The sequence below is a fragment of the Fulmarus glacialis genome, unplaced genomic scaffold (assembly GCF_000690835.1).
Source record: "Fulmarus glacialis isolate BGI_N327 unplaced genomic scaffold, ASM69083v1 scaffold3509, whole genome shotgun sequence".
Taxonomy (NCBI): Eukaryota; Metazoa; Chordata; class Aves; order Procellariiformes; family Procellariidae; genus Fulmarus; species Fulmarus glacialis.
Window position 1 is genome coordinate 28,073 of NW_009232444.1, and position 19,248 is coordinate 47,320.

General features: G+C 45.0%; 1 protein-coding gene across 1 annotated transcript in view; it reads right to left on the minus strand.

The window, feature by feature from the left end:
- Nucleotides 1–7,057: 7,057 nt before the first annotated feature.
- Nucleotides 7,058–19,248, minus strand: part of LOC104081954 (regucalcin-like) — a 12,598-nt gene continuing 407 nt past the window's right edge. The window contains 5 exon segments of the mRNA XM_009584887.1: nt 7,058–7,272; nt 8,018–8,172; nt 13,037–13,168; nt 14,702–14,917; nt 16,215–16,397. Coding sequence (XP_009583182.1) covers nt 7,222–7,272; nt 8,018–8,172; nt 13,037–13,168; nt 14,702–14,917; nt 16,215–16,397 — 737 coding nt within the window. The 3' untranslated portion in view covers nt 7,058–7,221.

Consider the following 19,248-nt stretch of genomic DNA (forward strand, 5'->3'; position numbering starts at 1 on the left):
TGCCCCCCTCGGGGGTTGTTTTGCCTCGTGGCATTCCAACCGAGCCTTATTAAACCTTCCTCTTCGCACCAGCTCCCCTGTCATTTGCTGCCCCTTCTCCAGCTTCTGCAGAAACAAAACAGGGGCTGGCAGATAAGCCATGGTGAAATACTGATTCACAGATCTGTCCCGCATGCCACACGAGGAGTGTGCAATCATGCCATTGCCAGCTGTTTTACAAGGCACAGGCAGGGGAGACATCAACCTGCCTGCCCCAGCTGCCTGCTTACCCCTCTCGTGCCCCCGCCCGATGCTGCAGAGACCCTGCCCTGTCCCACGGAGCCTCCGCGCCTGTTCGCCTTCCCCGGCTCCGCATCCAGCCTCAGCTCCCCTCCACCACAGAAATAGCTCCGGTGTGCCCCTCCAGCTGTGGGTTTTTTTCAAAGAGCTGAATATTTTGGCTCAGATTTCCCCCCTGTTTTTAAGAGGAGGGCAAGTAGAAGGGAAGATTTGTGCCTTGCTGGCTGAGGTTTCACTAATTTTTACAAGCAGCTGAAAATGGAGGCTTTTAACAGGAAGGCTCTTCCAACCTAAGAGGCAGCGCTGCCCTCCAAAAGAGTCCCCCCACCCTGGCAAGGATGCAGCCCCCGGTCCCCCCCACGCCTGGTGGTCCACCTCCTGCCGCACCCCATGGAGCTATGTAGCAGCGGCGTTTCACAGAATACAGCATCTCAGATGGAAAAATGAGGAAATGACCGCAAAAGCTTTGTTCAAAACATCCCGGCTTCATCAGCCTCGAGGCGCCCTGCCGCCTGGCACCTTTTTGTGCAGCACCTCGCACCCTGTGTGCCGCAGCACTGACCCATCAGAGATGAGTGTGCAGTGAAAAAAAGAGCAATTCCGAGCAGAAAGCACCAAATCCTGCCGTATTCTCCCCAAACAATCCCTGAGGATAAAAACATCACGTTTACCCTGCCTATACCCTTGCTGCAACATTTTGTTGCTGTTTTAGCCTCCTGGACTCATGCCTAAACCCCTCATGGAGAGCAAGGGGCTGACGGGTGTCACTGAAATGTTTTTCAAGGTAAACTGTTTAAAGTTATCAGAATTTGGAGACAGGAAGAAAAATTTCCTGGTAGGAATGAAAAACTAATGTAAAAACATCCAGTCTGCTGTAAAAACTAAAACCTCTTTCTGGTAGCTATTTGAAAATAGCCTTTCTAATCCTCAATGCTCATCCCTTTTCAAATGATCTTGATAAAAATTGGTCATTTCAGTACCCCTAAGATACATGTAAAATGCAAATTAATGACTTAAAAGGTTAAAAATTACTTAAAACCTTACAAGGTTTCTTCGTTGTTTCTCTCCCTCTCTCCCCTGTGCAAGCACACATCATTTCATTTTTAATTTCAGGCCAAAGCTTTGAATAAGCAGGCAGACAGTTAAAGCTTTTTATGTGCATAGAGTGAAACAACCGTCTGTGTAACCGAGGAATTTTAAGAACCCTTTTCCCTCGGTCAAACAGCCGAATATTTATACCAAGCTGGAGGACACCTATGCGAAACTCTGCAGTTCATCACAACAACACACCTGCTGAAGGAAAATATTGCAAGACCTGGGTTGGTGTCTCTTTTCCAGCGCTGGTCCAATGAAACCGGCTGCTGTTTTCGGCGATGATTAAAAATGTGCAACAGTTGATGTTATCTGCACCGAGCGGGTAACCTTTTACATTTTGTATTCAGTCAGCAGTCACGTGAATGATGAGGCATGGACCAAAGCCCTTCTGAATGGTCTGGTTCGCAGTGCCAGCAGCAAAATATGTGATAGGGAAAAATCCTTGCTCAGTATTTTTCTCATGTCATGAGAGTGGAAGAGGGAAACTGAGATGTTGCACCATTCGGTCGCCCTGAGGGCTAGCCAGTCTTCCCAAATTTAGGGGCAAATAAACGTCTTGGGTGATGAAAAGGGGAGGTTAATAAAAGATGCGGGGGAGGGTTTTGTAGTACTAGTCACTTTGAACGACAAGGAAAAAAATATTCCTGTGATTAAGGCATATTAGCATCATTAAGACTTGGCTCCTATTCCCAGCTGTGCCACAACCTTCCTGTGTGCAAAGTCACCTGCTCTCCTCACCCGGCTCCTCACCTCAAACATGCAAAGCCCGATCCCTGCCTTGGCGGAGAGCTGCGAGCTGCTCCCTGCAGCGTGCCCGGGGAAGGGCTTTGGCCAGGGAACCTCGGCAATCGCCACGGATGCTACAGGACGGCGATATCTTGCTTGGCTTTTAAGACTTGTATTTTTTTCCTTCTTTGGCATCTGCCATTTTTTTGTCTGTGGGAGGCGAAGGCAGAAGATGCCAAGTGCCTTCTCCCACCCAGCCCCGCTCAGCAGAGGTAGGTGACGGCGGGTCCTCCCCCAGCAGCTGGTCCAGCAAGGTGGGCACAAGGGCAGGCTTGCTGTGGGGACAGAGTCCAAGCTGGGCAGCGAGCCAGAGCCACCACCAGCGTTTTGGTGACAGGGCACCTCTCCGGGTCCTGCCTGCTGCAGCAAGGAGGGGAGGCAGGAGGCAGGTTGCTGCTGGCGGTCGCTGCCCCCATCACACTCAGCATGGGCAGAAGCCACATGAGAGGAATCAGCCACAAACCAGCATGCAAGAGCAATGCATTTCTTTCCTCATGCAAGACTTTAATGAACATTTTAATTTGATGTTCAAATGATTCATGGGATGAACATTTTTCCCAGATAAGCAAATAGCCAAGACAGACCTAGTATTATCCTATCGTGGTCACCATTGATCCAAATTCAGAGATTAAAAATTACAGCCCTAAGCCAGAGACAAATTCAAACATTTCTAGCGAAAAAGCCAGTAATGTTTCCAAGTCAAACTCCTGCCAAGGTCACTGCATTACAAGCAAAGTGGTTGTGGGTGCCTTGAGGACCCTTCTCAGCCTTTCTTGGGCTCCCAGCACAAGCCATCGGCTCCATCTCATTTCAGCACAAACCCTCCGTCTCTGCTTGCTCTCACAACATTTTTCGTATTACCCTCCACTTTCCTTCTTTTAACCTAAATGACAACTTTGAAGGTAGGTTCATGTAGAACAATATGCATTTTTTTCCACAGCATTTTCAGCTGGAAGACATATTCAAAAGGAAAACTCTGGTTTACAATCATTTTAACTGCTTTCATTTAAAAAGAAAAGCAACTGGTTCTCAGCTGCAGAAAAAAAGAAAATCATCTTTTTTTCTGCGAAATATTTCCCAAAGCATTTTTTCTAAAGGAATCACATACCCCATTCAGCTCTTTTCTTCTGGTGACTTGACTGACTTCCCCACCACAGGCTGCGGCAAAGTAAAATCAAGTCACGCAGAGGGACAAAGCATTCACCCCACCGCAACTAAAAAAAAAAGCATACGCTGCTTTCCTAGTGAACAGCTCGGATGCCGGATCATCAGCTGCGCTAGGCAGGACGGCAGCCGTGAAAACACTACCAGAGCACATCTCTCTCATTTACTGGGGTGACTGCAAATGCTCTGGGGATGCCCCCACCGCGTTCTGCACCATGTCTTATTCCCACCCCACTGACTTCTAGACTACCAGTATAGGTATCATATTGCCCACCCTCAGCATGCCATTTCAACATCCCCCAATGTCTACCTTTCCAGAGGTCGGTGACTTTAGGAGGAGACACATCTCAAAGGCTTTGTGGACGCTGTCGAGGATTGGTGCAACCCTGCAGTAGCAGGTGCACAGATTTGTTCCTAGCCAGCCAGCTATTCTTTTATTCTTTATTTCCACAACATAAAGAGCCTGCCCCCGCCACGCACTCCATTTGTTTCTAATGTTGCTGGGTTGCAAAGCAGAAGTTTATAGCAAAGTTGGCCAAAGGAGGCCACGTGCCCCTGTACCTCTGACTGACACCCCACCGCAGCATCTCCTTCTGGGGCAGCTTCCTCCCTCCTTTCCCACTGCTTTGGTCTCCTCTGATGCAACTCCTACCGATTCTTTTTATAGTCCCTATTTTTTTGTCAACATAGTATAGTTGTGAGAGTGTATCAAGGCATTAACGCACCCCATATATTTATGTGGTATTTAAATAATTGCGTTTGTCTTCTGTTACCTACAGGCATGCACTCACACAATAGCTCTGAATTTGTTCCTGTGGCTTTACAAATACTTAGTAAATCTGTCGCTCCCCTCTTTTTTCCACAACTCCCCAAATTGCACTTGTGTCGCTCATGCCCCTTGAGGGTCCATCCCAGCTTTCATTACTCTAGAAACTCGACTTTGCATATAATTTGATTGTCCCGATCTCTTAAAGTCATTCTTCACCTAGAGAGAGTCATCTGTCTCCCTCTTGGAGATGACAACAGACGTGTCTGTCTCCCTCTTGGAGATGACAACAGACATGGTTAGACTTAATGAAGACAGTTATTAAAAACCCCAGGCAGGCACAGGTGTAGCTACTCACCGCGGCAATAACCCACTCGACAGCGTTGTCCAAAAGTGAAGCCAAGGCTTATCTTCTTGCGGCTTCGCCCTTTTGTAGGAAGGGCCTGGTCCCTCCCCGGTGCTTGAGATGGGAAGAACGGGAGCTCCCCGGGCAGTCGGTGCCGCCTGCTTTTATTTCGGCAGAGCTATTTTGCCAGCAAAGGATTACTTGGGTTTTCTCCAGCTCAGTTGGGAATAAATACGCTTCACCTATGACTATAGATTTTGGTCACGAGGGTGAAGAAACCCTTCAGGGCACAGCAGCTGCTCCTCCTGATACAGCCTTTCCTGTCACTGGGTTCTTGCTCAACCCTAATTGAAATCAGTGCAAGTCTTTGATCAAAGAGGTGAGCGCCATTAATAAGAGAGGGATTAAACAAAAGTCAGAAAGCCTTCCTAATTGAGTGAACCGGCAACCGCTCAGCTCCAGTTTGCCAGATCCAACGCTCCGTCATGGGACTCGAGTCAAAATACGCCAGCAGCGCCTGTCTGGGCTCCTCGGGGCTGGGGCGCGGGAAGCAGCTATGGTCTCTGCACCGGAGGCTGCGGCAAGGCGCGCTCCCAGGACATTTTGGCAACTTTTAAAATACAACTCTCCTGGCAGAGTTGGCTCTTCCTGCTCATGTGATGCCTGTGAAACCAGCGTGACGAAGCCCAGCGGGTGATCTTACAGAAGGGGGAGGTGGCATTTATTTGTAAAATCTCCTCAGAAGCTTATTTTACCTGCTCCCACTCCCACGCTCACAAAGACATGCGTGCCCCAGACGTCTGCCCAGGGCCACCCACACACAGCATAGAGGATGAGGGGCTCCAGTGGCCGTGTCCTCTGTGTCTCCCGGATGCCTCTTGGCCAGCGGTGACAAACTAATCTTTGAGCAGATCTTTCATGCCTGTACAAGCTGTTGCCATTACCTTTCTAGTGCAGCACCAAAAAAGGAGGGCAGGTGTCCTGCGCTGTGCTGGCAATCACCCTACAGCCATCACGGTGGGGTGAGGGCAAGCACAGGTACAAAGCCTCATGGTGCAGGAACCTCTGCAACATGATAGCGATGGTAGAGGGAGCTTATTTGTGTTTACGTCTACTTATTTTCTGCTGCATCTCTGAATGTCCGTCAGCCACAGCAGGCCTACAACAAGGTTCCCAAGCTGCAGTTATCACCAGGTTCATGTCTCCAGCGAGATCAAAGCCCTAAATTTGCCACATTCACCATCTCCCTCAACTCATAAACTTTCCCTCTACCCTGCTTTGAGATTTTACAGCATATAAAGCAAATGAAGGACAGTGGACACTCGCAAAACAAGACCCAGCTTCCTTCACCGCCTCACGCTCATCTTCCGCCCTGAAGTGGGGCTGCTTAAACCTCCTGTTTTTCTAGCTGTCAAGACATACCCCTGCATGCTTTAAAGAAGGAAAATGGTGACTTGCATATCCCTTGGTTCAAAGCAGCACCGAGGCCTCACTGTGGTCCAGGGGCCAGGCAGCTACCGAGTTGCCCACTGCACACTTGGGGGGCACGGCAGACACAAGCAGATCCAGCAGAGAGAAACTAACCCCAGCAGGCTTGCAACGGTGCACTGGAAAACCATGATGTACCAATTCTTGGAGCTACCTGCAGAGAAAACGCACAGCCACAGGCTCTCTTGTGGGCAGTCGGTGGGCTACGCTCACACAGCAGGACGGGGACGGATAGCTGTTTCAACTGCGGGTGCAGGTGCACAAGCATAGGAACACGTAACACGTCAAGAGCAAAATCTGCAGTTTAAAAACCAGCTGAGCTACACCACAATTGTTTCAGCGCATACAGGCCTGAAGTGACCCGCAAAAACACAATCCAGTGAATAAGCTTGCCGTTTACAACAGGTGCTATGAAGAAATTACCCTTTCCTGCACTGTAGAAGCAGTGGCCACTTGGGCACGCGGGCCCCTCTTGCCTCTCTGGCTGCTCGGGGGGGGTGTCCAGCAGGAGGTACACGCAGATGGTGGTTTCTTTTAAACACAAATGGCCAAGAACGCCTGACGCTTTCATGTCATCACAGACCTCCCCAAAACAGGCTGAAATCTTCAGAGGATGGACAAAGATATGGTTCTTGATCCCCAAAGTTTGGTTTTATATTTAACAAAATGAGCAACATAATGACATGCACTGGGGAGAGATGATGATGGGCTCCAGCCGATCAGAGTTAATTTAAGCACAACCACAGCTGAGGCCTTAAAAATGTAATGTATAAAAGGAAGCTGCAGACACACAGTAATCAGCGTTAATGTTTCAGTTGTTGAGAACATCATAGGACAAATGATGTTCCAGTTAAAGCAGTGGCAAGACCACAAATGGATATTTTATGAGGAACTTTGAAAATATGTAAAAGAGACAGTACAAGTAGTTTAATCAATAAATCAACATGGCATAAGTTGCAAATGAGATGGGAGAATAAACAATAAAAAGAAAAGATATTAAAACATTATTTAATCATAAAAGAAAGTTACAATATTCAGTAATTTATTAGGGTGAGAATCTTTTTAGCACAACAGAAAAAGCACCATCAGATATTTAAAGACATGGAGTTTAAAGGGGAAAAAAAGATCAGTTTTAAAATATTCCATGTATTTCAGTAGTTTTTCTTTCATCCTTTCCTGATGAGATATTATAATTGTGTTATGGTTTCAAAGCAAAAGATGCTGAACACCAGAATAAGACCTTCTGACTTGTCTTGCTTACGTCAGTCCTCTCTAATCCATTCTGAAGAGTGTATATTTAACCTGCAAATGGATACGGTGGGACTCCTTTCACCCCTAGCCCTGTTATCTATTAAAACAGAGAGAAAAAAAAAAAAGATTAGTGCAATAATTCACCACTAGCAGACACTCGCTTTTCTTTCACAACTAGACATGCTTTAATTTAGAAAAGGACTGTGTCCTCTGACTTGACATCCTACTACATTTTGCACACAGCAGCTCATCACAGCCAGGAACTTCAACCTATGCTCTTTCTCTAAAGCTCAGTAATCGCAGGCCAGAGTCCATTCCCCAAAAGCCTCTTCTCAGATACGGCTAAGCATTAATTCTGCAGTTCACAATGTAACCTTTGGTACGCACACATACGGAAGAGCAGGGCTTTAAAACAAATCCCAGGGTGACAAATTTTTAAAAAAATAATTTAGTTATAACTAACTGGAAAGTAAATAAAAGCAGATGCTTTTATCTGCCATTGATGAAGACACAGAAGTATTTACACATTCTTTCCGTAATAAATAGAAAACTCGACCTGTGTGGGGAAGGAGGAGAAGTAGAAAGGGGTGATGGCATAGAAAATTTGCAGTATCAGCATTGTTACAAATTTTAAACCCAAAAGTATTTTCAAATCTCTAAATACATTTAACTTTCTCATCCTGAAACAGGAACCAAAAATACGAACAATAGCTTAACATGTAAGACTGATGTTCTAACAACCACCCTTTTCCTGCTTCCCACCACTCCAACTGGTTTGCTACCTGAAAAATCAAAGGGGGAAAAAATGGCCTTCTAAAATGACAGGGAAGAGTATCATTCACCTTGAAAACTCCGCCAGCCTGTGGTTGCCGTGAAAGCCAGTCTTTATCCATCCCATCACTGGCAGAAGTCACATACATTTCTGAATAATCCTTTCCTCCGAAACAGCAGGAAGTTGTCTTGTCAACAGGAAGTTTCACAGTCTGGAGCCTTTTTCCTGGAGAAAAACATGCGTGCCGTTTCCTGTTCATCTACTTACGACAAGAAATTTAAACAAATTATTGCGAATAACCAGTGTGGAGCCAGGTGTTCCACAAAAGCAGGTACCAGAGCAGGGGGAGGTCTCACGCTGAGTTTCAGCATACTGATGAGCACCGTGACAGGGAGAAACCAGACTTCTGTAAACCGCGTTGTTGACAATGCATCATTTAACAAGTTTCACTCTCAGTTATCACAAACAAACCCCACTCACCCCCAATCCCAGCCTGTCCTCTAATTAAATGCTAACATCCACAGCACAGACATCTGTATCTGAGCTCATCATCTAGGCTGCCCATGCAATGGGCTATAATTCCTCCCTAAAATAGGTCACATGAATCACGCCCTAGACCTGCTGACTTTTCTACTTTTAACTACAAAGGAAGCCTGGAGAGAGCAGACCTCGTGCAGCTCTACTGAGGCATAACTCGTGCTACACTTCTACTGCCTGCAGTTAAGGAAGATTAATTCCTAGAAGTTTTTCCTGAAATTTCAATAGCCTTTTAAATCAAGCTTGCATAAAGTAGGAATCACGGGACATGTCTGAAGTTTACAAGAAACTAGCGTTACCATAAATAATATTACACATTTATTACACAAACAAATAGCTACCGTCGTAACTACAGTAGTAAACAGATTGCTTCCAGCCTTAACCAGAAGGCTGTCGAGATACCTTACAGCAGATTTTTCTAAAATTCCTCCTAATTCTGGGCAGTAAGTGCTTATACCCATCATCCTGTTTTATTTACCTACAGTTGAGTTTCTCTTTCTAGAAATATGCTGAAGCACATGAATCTCCTTACAAAATATGTAATTTCCCTGGCCCCTCATTTTCGTGTGTAAAGGGCTTGGTCCCCTTACAGTAACTAACTGTTTAGCGATGTGTTGAAATAGCAGGGAAGTAACTTTGATGTTGGGAACCTTCCAAGGAGAAAGAAAAAGTGGAAAGTTTGGCCCACAACACCTATGAGAAGTTTTTGGTCAACTTCAGAGTGGGGCACCATTTCCCAGGAGGTGCTTAATCAAAGCAAGCACCTGTTTTCCTTTTTATGTGCTCTAAAACCTTTTCCCTCACCCAACAAGCTGTATGCAGCCTTGCAGTACTGCCATGAACTGACAAAAGCACAGACCAAACAGCTCCACCTGTACCACAACCCTAAGCAGGGCATAAGCACAGGCACAGGCAAAAGCAGAGCCACATTATTAATAAAACCTTCTCCCTCACCCAACAAGCTGTATGCCCTGCTGCCTTGCAGTACTGCCATGAACTGACAAAAGCACAGACCAAACAGCTCCACCTGTACCACAACCCTAAGCAGGGCATAAGCACAGGCACAGGCAAAAGCAGAGCCACATTATTAAGCCATTGGTGTAGTCCTGGCACAATGCTGGCCCACCTAGTTGGGTATGCTGCTCCCCAGAGACAGTTTGGGCTCTGGTTTTGTGTGGGAAGACAGCCTGGCTGTGCGAAAGAAGCTACGATATGCCAAATGGTGCAGGACTAAAGGACATTTGCCGATCCATTTTACTTGCTAGTATGGATGTAAGCAGTACATCCAGAATACAGGACTAAGAGGTGGAAGAGCCTCTTGTACGCAATAGCCAGGGAAGTTTGAGCACTCTGGTCCAGAATATAGGACTAAGAGGTGGAAGAGCCTCTTGTATGCAGTGGTGGAAGAGCCTCTTGTATGCAATAGCCAGGGAAGTTTGAGCACTCTGGGATTCCTGATGCTGTGTAATAAGCTTATTTGGCACACACTTTGACCCACAATGGCCAAGTAAAAATCAAAATCAAAGTTAAAAAAAAAAAAAAATCAACATCAGTGTAATGGCATAGGACTAAGAGGTGGAAGAGCCTCTTGTATGCAGTGGTGGAAGAGCCTCTTGTATGCAATAGCCAGGGAAGTTTGAGCACTCTGGGATTCCTGATGCTGTGTAATAAGCTTATTTGGCACACACTTTGACCCACAATGGCCAAGTAAAAATCAAAATCAAAGTTAAAAAAAAAAAAAAATCAACATCAGTGTAATGGCATTTAGATCATCAGAGATTATGTGCATGTCTGGTTAGCTGTTACTTCCCTGAGAAGAGCAGATTTTTCAAAATACCTAGAAAACTGGGAGAGAAGTCCTGCCTGTTGCTTGGGAGTGACAAGGACCAGTGAGTCCCAAGACAACGCTCCTGCCAACTGGGTCTAGCAGCACTTTGTGGTTACCCAGTCAGCTGGCAGCGGAAGGATTACATGGCTACATGGTGGCTTATAAAATGCTTCAGAGGCCACCCTAGAAATTGGCTGACACCAAGTCTCAGAGAAAATGAGTGGGGAGGGCATTCAAAGGGAGAAAACATGAACTGTAGGAGAGGCATGAGCCCCAGAGACAAGGGAAGAGATCCTGACTGTACTTGCAGAGTGGACTCAGCAGATAATGGCCCAGAAGATATTGTTTAGAAAGCTCTAGGATCAGCAATGTCTTCCTGGAGATGCAAGAAAATCTGCACCTGGATGCTCTGAAATCCACCTGAAGTATTCATCTATGCTTGGTATCTGTAGAAGAGAGAAACTTAGCAAATCTTTGAGACCCTGTACAATCAAAGGATATAACATACATTCATTAGGAAGAACTGGAAAATATTTAAATTCCTAATTAAAAGACATGATTGCATAAAACTAGCAGGTCACTAAGTGACCGGAAGGTGTGACAAGACTTGGCAACGTACAAGTTAGACATCCCTTTCGAGCCCTTTGCAAACCCAGTGGGATCAGTCATCATAGCCTTTCCCTGTAGCACATCCTGAATTTAAAGGCAGCAGCTACCTAGGCTAAGAAGCCTAGACCTGAAAAGCCGCTTCACCCTGAACCTCAAAACCTTCGCTTAGAAAAGACGCCAAACAAACAAGTTTCCTCGTCCATTCCCCTAAAAACACAGTCCAAGCTTTGCTATCAGTGAAACCTGAAAATCCCTCGCATGCTTTAGATGAGCTCTGTATCAATGGATGTATCTGCAACTGGCTGACAATCATTCAAGCCACACTTAATAGCTATTGTCCATCAAATAAATAAAATTAAAGGCTTTCATGGAGCTCTCCTCAAACCTGTCTGGGTTATCTCCCTAAATAGTTACAATTCACTCAGAATTCAGCAAATTGCAGATTTTAGATATTACTTTAAAATGGTAGTGCAGAGAGGGCAGATAAGCACAAGATATTCACAAAGAAGGTGGCTCTTTCTGACAGGGACACTTAGCCTGTGAAAATTCCTGCTACTGTTTGCTGCGGGTGCTGAGAGTTTTACATGAGTGAGGGGAGACAGAACAACTTCACAGAAACTTGAAAATCCGATTGGCATTTTCCGATACATCGAAATCACATCCAGCTCTGAAAGACCCTGAGCTGAGCGTAGTTGAAAGCTGGGAATGGATTAGGGATATGTACTCTCGCTTTCCCTATTCTTACAGTCTCCCTATGCACCTGCTTATGGACACTATTCCCATTAGCTTTCCCTTAAGAAAACACCTCCAGAAGGGAGGAAGAAAGGGAACACAAGTGAAAAAAGGAAGAAGGTGAAGGCCAGAGCAGAAAAAAGTAGAAACAGTGAACCAGAGAGGAAAAATGGTAGAGTCCACTGCTCCAGGAGGGTATTCAAAGGGCTGGCGGAGGTCACCAAGGAGTCCTCTGCCCACCAAAGGGGGATGATGTGGGACCAGAAACAGGTCCCCGAGCTGCTGGGATCTCCCAGCTGGAGCTTCCTCCTCCTACAGCTGGGGTGCATATTCTGCAGGACAGGAGGAAGTCCCATAGGCTGGCAAGACCTTGGATGGGTACAAATCAAAAGGTGAGGGGAAAAGCACAGCCTGAGCCTCAAGTAAGAGGTTCCAGAGGAGTCAGAAGAGAGGCTGCAGCCTGACCTGCCTGGTGCACGTATGTGCCAGGGTCTGCTGTGCGCTGCAGGAGGCATGCGTCAAGGGACGCTGGCATCCTTGAATCTGCAGCCCCACAAAACCCCAAGAATTCTGTTAGGGTTCAAGAGACCCCAGATGCAACCAGATGCAGTTGCTCCTATGCTGCATTAGGCAAACCTGTGCTGTCTGGGATCTGTCAAAATCACGCTCCCATTCTCACCCGCTGGCTCCTTGCAGACAGTGTGGTTCAGTCTCTCTGAAGTGCTTCGCAAGTGTTTTTTACCCAGACTAAACCACGCCTGGCAGACCACCAAAGTCCAAATGAGAGTAGTAATGAACAACAGGCTCAGACAATGGGCACACCCAAGACTTTACTGTGGGAATGATAAAATGCTGTGGAATTCATTAAATATTTTTGCAAAATTTATCATACAAATAATTTTCAACAATTAAAAAAATGTTGCTGGCATCAGTGTCATGTGGGACTTGTATTAACCTCAGTAGGCTGCCCAAAATAATACACTATGCTGAAGAAACATGACAAAAACATGGTTTAACTCATCTTTGCCATTTCATGGCTTATTCATTTTCTTCCACATCATTTATCAATAAGGTAAATGCCGATCTTAAGTTTGGAGGATGCAAGAGGATGCTAACTCAAACAATTCGCAAGTATAATGGTAACCCCCTCAGCAACTTTACCTCTTCCAACACAACAGAGGCTGGGAACAAAGGAGACTTATTTACAAAGCTAACTTTTGAGAGCAGGGACGTATAATTGCTTTAAAAAAAAGCAATGTTTTAAAAAGAGCAGATATACCATTTCTGTGAGGGGAAAAAAAACACCTCTCATTCTTGGCTTTTGTTTCTTCTTTTTTTTTTTTAAAAACACAGAATTCCAATCCACCTTTTGCAAGGACTTACCTGTCTCAGGGTCAAGACGAATCACTCTCCCACCATCATAACAAGCTACCCAGAGTTTGCCTTCTGTATCAATGCACATCCCATCAGGAATGCTTTCCTCTTTTTCCAGTCTGTATATACTCCTACGGTTGCCTGCAGGGTAGAAAAACCACAACAAAACTAAGTGAGATAGCTGTTAAAATTTTTATCAGTCACAGCCCAGCAGAGTTATTCGTACTATTATTTTCCAAAGCTGTGCTGAAGTCCCGAGTTCTTCGGTATGAAAGAAATAGATCGCATCTGCTGCCCTGTTTGTTTTCTGAGATAGTTGTTTCTCAGCGTGAAAGCCTGTAGATCAGTTTCTATCCATTGAAAGTATAATCCTTTTTTCTGGTGTTCTTTTCTAGTGCACCACTCATGCTGCCTACTTACAATATTAAGTGAATAACTGAATAAATTAATGTTATATATATTCAGAAAATTAATTACTCGTTCTAAAAGCAGTTTGGATCATTTCAAGTATGGGTTGCTTCCAGTCAGAGAACTAGAGACTTTTCAAACAGATTGCTGGAACGTGCCAATAATCACTGTTCCAATAATCACTGTTCCAACACAAAACTGACCTTCAGATATATAAACTGAGAGTTTATATAAACACAGAGTTAGGAAAAGCATCAACTTCAAAGGCATACTAGCAACCTAAAAACAAACAACTCTATCTGAACTTTTATCCACTGTTATTAAAGAAAATTAAAACCAACTTTCCAAAACTGTTTATTTTATGCTCTGACAACTTCAATGTTTCTCAGATGTAGCAATATTTTTAATGAGTTTCCTTTGTGCTCCTGGGGATTGTCAGATTGCCCATAGAAAGGGAGCGAGCGAGCACGGGTGAGACAGAGAAGAGAACCACCCTATTTTCTAAAAAAAAAAAATTCGATTGTAAGCCATAGAAGAGAGATATTGGGACAAGATGCTACACCTAAAAAGACTTCAAACTCACAGTTTTAAAAATAAATATCAAATTGACTGGGTTCTTTTAAAGCAAAATACTGCAGTCCATGTACTCAAAAGCAAATTATTACTCCAAGTCACTGGAATTTTTCTTTTTCCCAGGCTTGTAGAAGCCCTTAAGGGGTTTTTTTGTTTTGTTTTAAATAAATGAAGGAAGAAGAGTTTTGAGTTACTGCTTTCCAGTTGTTGCTTAGCTCTGTCTGCAGAATCTTCATCTAAAAGCTTGTATTTTAAAAAACAAACAAGGTGAAAAAAAATCTAGAGAAGCTAGAGGTTTTGCACAAGACTACAAGCTTTTCTGTTACTTTGCCTATGCTGTCAGGAATAAAAAACAAGCAGCCACAGAAATCTAGCCATACAAGAAACACTTTTGCCCTTTTTACACAGGAAGATCAGATATGCATTGTTCAGTAACAGTAGTCCAGATTACTACTCAAACTCCACCATGCAATTTAAGTACTTTATAATATTACCAACAGCCTCTGACTATTTTGAGCTAGGAGCCTATGCAGGCGCAAATGAATGATCATACGGCTTCTGTTGTTTTTTTCCGAGGAGATTTCTAAAGAAGCCCTCCCAAAGCTCTGATCATCTCTGCATAACAACCAGAGTGGAAACAAACATCACAATCTTTAGGCACAAACGATTATTTTAGAATACAACAATTCATACCAATTTTTCCAGTTTGGAGGTCATAATCAAAGGCATCCACTGAGTAGGACAAGCTGTCAATGTAAAAGAAGGTTTTGTGATCCAGTGACCAATCCAGCCCATTAGAAATGTCCACCTGATCAAAGTGCTTCACTACTGAGAGGTCGGAAAAGAGCGTATACAGAGAGCCCTGGTGTCTTTCCAGCACGGCAGGTCGAATCTCCTCAGCCATCGTACCTGTGCAGAGCCAAAGGGGAGAAAGCAGGTTCAGAGTGAACAGGCTCTCTTCCAGATTTGGTGGCAGCCCCTCGCTATGATGATGACCACACTGCCAACGGCAAAGGGAGCAGTGTTGGGGCTTCAGAAATTCGGGGAAGAAACCAAGTTAAAAGCAAAAGAGAAAGGTAGATTTCAAAAGTGCTTGCTTTTAGCAGAAGATGACAAAACACAGCCTTCGGGTTTTTTTATTGAACTGTGGCAGAAATGGTGTGCAGCGTGATTTCTGCTAAACATTTTATTCAGTCATTCAAATATTAAGAAAGGTGTGGTCAGCATTTAACTTCCCATAAATCTTAACATCTCGTATAGCAGAGAGACTGGAAAAAAATTTCCTCCTCCCTCAGAACGAGTCTTACTAAAGCCTTTTCAAAACCAAATCTTATCATTGTGGCTCGAAGTTGGCAGCTGAGACTGGCTCTTGAGAGGCTGGGTAAAAGCAAGTTACGGTAAGCCTGGGGACCCAGGCAGGAACAGATGCACAGAATGGTGTTTTAAAAACCAGGAGGACAGGATGACAGGATGGCTGAGGCTGGAGGGAACTTCTGGAGATCATCTGGGCCCACCCCCTGCTCAGAGCAGGGTCAGCCACCGCAGGTCGCTCAGGGCAGCATTGTGTCTTGAGTATCTCCATGGATGGAGACTCCACAGACTCTCTGGACAACCTGTTCCACTGTTTAACCATCCTCAGTAAAAGAGTTTTCTTACATTTAAACAGAATTTCCTGAATTTCAGTTTGTGCCCATTGTCTCTGGTCTCGTCACTGGGCTCACTGAGCAGAGCCTGGCTCCCTCTTCTTCATTCCCCCCGCATCAGGTACTTATACACATGAATAAGATTCCCCTGAGCCTTCTCTTCTCCAGGCTGAACAATCACGTACTTTTTAGAAATACCATCTACAAATTCTGATTTACAAAGAAGAATACCCACAAAATCATAAATTTTTCACTGGGAAAGTATTTTCTATTGGCACTCTGCCAGTATTCAAAACAAGCATGCCAACAGAGAGGAAGCAAGGCCAATGTCTTAAACTAGACAGGCTCTGAATAGCGGGCCTCTTTTTAAAAAAATAGTCCTGATTAGATGGTGTCCAGGTGATACAAATAAGATTTGTAAAAGGGATGTAACTCTGCTTGAAGACAAAAAAAAACCCACCACCATTTAACTATAAACAAACACTTGCTGCAGCTACAACTGGTCACTATATCTTGTCACCAAAACCTAATGGAGCAGAAGGAAGGAAGCGCCTGCAGCATACCTGCGAAATACCTCCCTGCAGGATCCACTTTCCCATCATTGAATCGGTTGTTTGGTTTATCCTTGTCCACGTGAGTAATGGTGGTTACCAGCTGCTCTTTCCATTTCAAAGCAGCAAACCTGGTTCCCAGGGTGATGACATAATCCCCAGATTTCCGGAGGGCCACGGAGCTCACAGGAGCATCTAGAAAGAGGGTGAAATGGAAAAGAGATATGCACTATGGAAAGACATTTCTTTTCTGCCCACTTTAGACACGCAAGCAGTCACACCGAATTCAGTGAGACCACAGGCAAGAGAAACAACCTACTTTTCTACCAACAAAACTGTTGCTTTAAATACACAGAAAGATGCAAAGAGGGCATACTTAACGCACACAGAAAGCTGCTACGAAGAGAATCACCAGTTTGGGACATAAACTCAGGGAACTTGAGTACTACCACCGCTCCCAGGAGCAATAATCATTACCAGCACCTGGTTCTGCCAGGTGCTTTAAAAAAAAAAGCATAAAAAGGGGGACAGATACAGGCATGTATGCTTTTTACAGCAGGTTACTGTGTGGGTTCCCCCCTCCCCAAGGGAAAAAATTGGTTGCCACAAGACCTCTCGAGCAACTGTGTTTGTTTAGCACAGCTCCTGGGTAAATCAGCCCTGCATGGCCGTTCAGTCATAACTCATGGAGACAGAGAGTATCTCTGCACTGGGACAGGTCACGCTGGGCAGGAGAGCCACCCCCCTGCACCACACTCCGCTGTGCAGTTCAGACATGCCTCCAGCAGCACCAAAAACACACCAAGGAGCGGCAGAGCTTTCCAAGAGTTAAAGCAAAACAGAAAATTAGTAAATGCTCCATGGTTAGTTTACACTCATTTGAGCTATTATGCAGTAAAACCTCAATTGCAGGTTATTATAAAGGAATTAGTAAAAAAAACAGAGAAATGAGTGTGAAGATAACATTTCTGTAAAAGCCTACAATCAGAGGCAATATAAGGAATAATAACTTTAAACAGGGTAATAAAGTCTGAGATAATATTTAATATGCATGGGACTAATCACCAACTTTCTAATTTAGAAATAAAACATTTCTTGTATTTATAGCTTTGCAGAGGTATAATTAGGTAATAGTTTCACAAACGCTTATAGCCGCCACTAGCCACCACTGTTGCAAGGGGAGCTGCTCCTTCCTGGCTGCTTGCGCTTGGCTCGGGGCACGCCTTCCCTTTGCAGCCCCGGCAGCGGTTACCACCATGCTAGAAATCCGAATGCTATTTGCCCCCAACACCTGAGATGCACTGCTGATTGCAAGCTCAACTCGAGCAACTCCTTCACCTAGAGGTGTGTGACCGCACTGCTGAGGCTTGCTGGTGGTCTGGGCTCATCTACGCTGGCCAAGTGGGTGCCACCTCTCCTTCCCTTGCCAGCACAGGGAGGTCAGCAGAGTCCCCTCAGCCGTGTGTGGCACCCGCCAAAGGCAGTCATTTTGCTGCTCTCCCGATTGCTGGTAACCGTGCCACTAAAAGCGCTTTTCTACCTGCACTGGCAGCAGGGACTTGGCCGGCAGGGCGTAGGAACGCAACTCTCCATTCGCTCTCCCAGCAAAACACCTGGGGCCACAACCCACAGGAGCCCTTCCACCCGGGCAGCCCCCAGGGCCTCCCTCCCACCCTGGGGAGCAGCCCCCAAGCACAGCAGCCTGTATACTTCTGCCTGCCCATCCCTGGAGGTGCCGGTCCCCCGGCTGCCCCTACAGCCACAAGAACGGCTCCACATCTTCCCGACAAAGCACCCCAGGGGAAAGGGGTGTATCAGGCTAAGCAAGACAGACGGAGCCACCCTACTCTTCACTGCATGAATACAGGGCAGGCTGTATTAGCCCTTGCACCCGGCTCAGTCCGCAGCCACCCCAGAGGGCTTTGCTAAGCAGCATCCACAGGAATTGATTTATTTGCAACACCATTTTACGCCAAACGGAAAACTGACCATAAGGTCTCGCCCCCGGGCACGGCTGTGTATGTAGTGGTGGTTTCCCTGTGGAGTTGAAAAGGGCATTTGAAGTTGTTGCCAAGTGTGGGGTTGTTGTAATTCTCTATAAGCTTCAGTAATGAGTAATTTCTCTCTGTTTCCACTTTGGACATTAACCCACTATTTTAATCACATGGCACTCTCTTTGGGTGTTTGGGGTTTTTTTGGTCTTTTAATCATGGTATTCCCAAAGGCACAGCTATTAATTACAGCTATTTTATTACCAAACAGAAGGAAGTACTTCAGCTGTATTCCTTCAACACCTCCAGAGGGGTCACATGTAAAAGATTACACCTTTGAGAGTAGGTCCGAGTTGGGGGGAAGGCAGGAACCTTACCTCAGCTAAGGTAAGAGGACATAAGTTTGGGAAACAATGTTTCCAAAATTAGTATTAGGCCTTCTCTCATCGTAAAACCGGTAACTACAGTAATTTGAAGGGCAGACAAGCCCACATCAATTTATTGTGAATAACGCAAACAGCTTATGCGTGGGCAAAAGCAAGTGATTTTCACCAAGTGTTACTGAACATGAGAAAGTAATAAATCCGAGTACTTAAACTATTCAAGGAACTGTCTTCAGACAGACAAATATTTACGTTATCATATTCAGAGTAAATCTGCAACTCTTTCTTTATGAGAATTAGCACATCTCTCCCTTTCTGGAATAAATACTTGAACTATTGAGACTCCAGCTGGTGACACTGTTACCTTAAAAAAAAAAAAAAAAATCATCTTCTTAAATCTTTACGGGAAATTTTCTTCCAATAAAGAAAATGTTATGGGCATTGCTCATTCAAATCAGTAACAAAACTCCCACAGATATCAACAGTAGAACTTTACCTCTGGGACAAAGAGGGAGCAAAGAAGAGCGAGTTGTGAACAACTTACAGGAAAGAGAAGTAGATAAAACATAACCCAATAGCACAAAATCATAAGAAAAGTCCTCAGGACTAAGTCTGGACAGTACCTAGCGCCTGTGCACAGCACAAGCCCCAGTGTCCTCCTTGGCCTAGGAA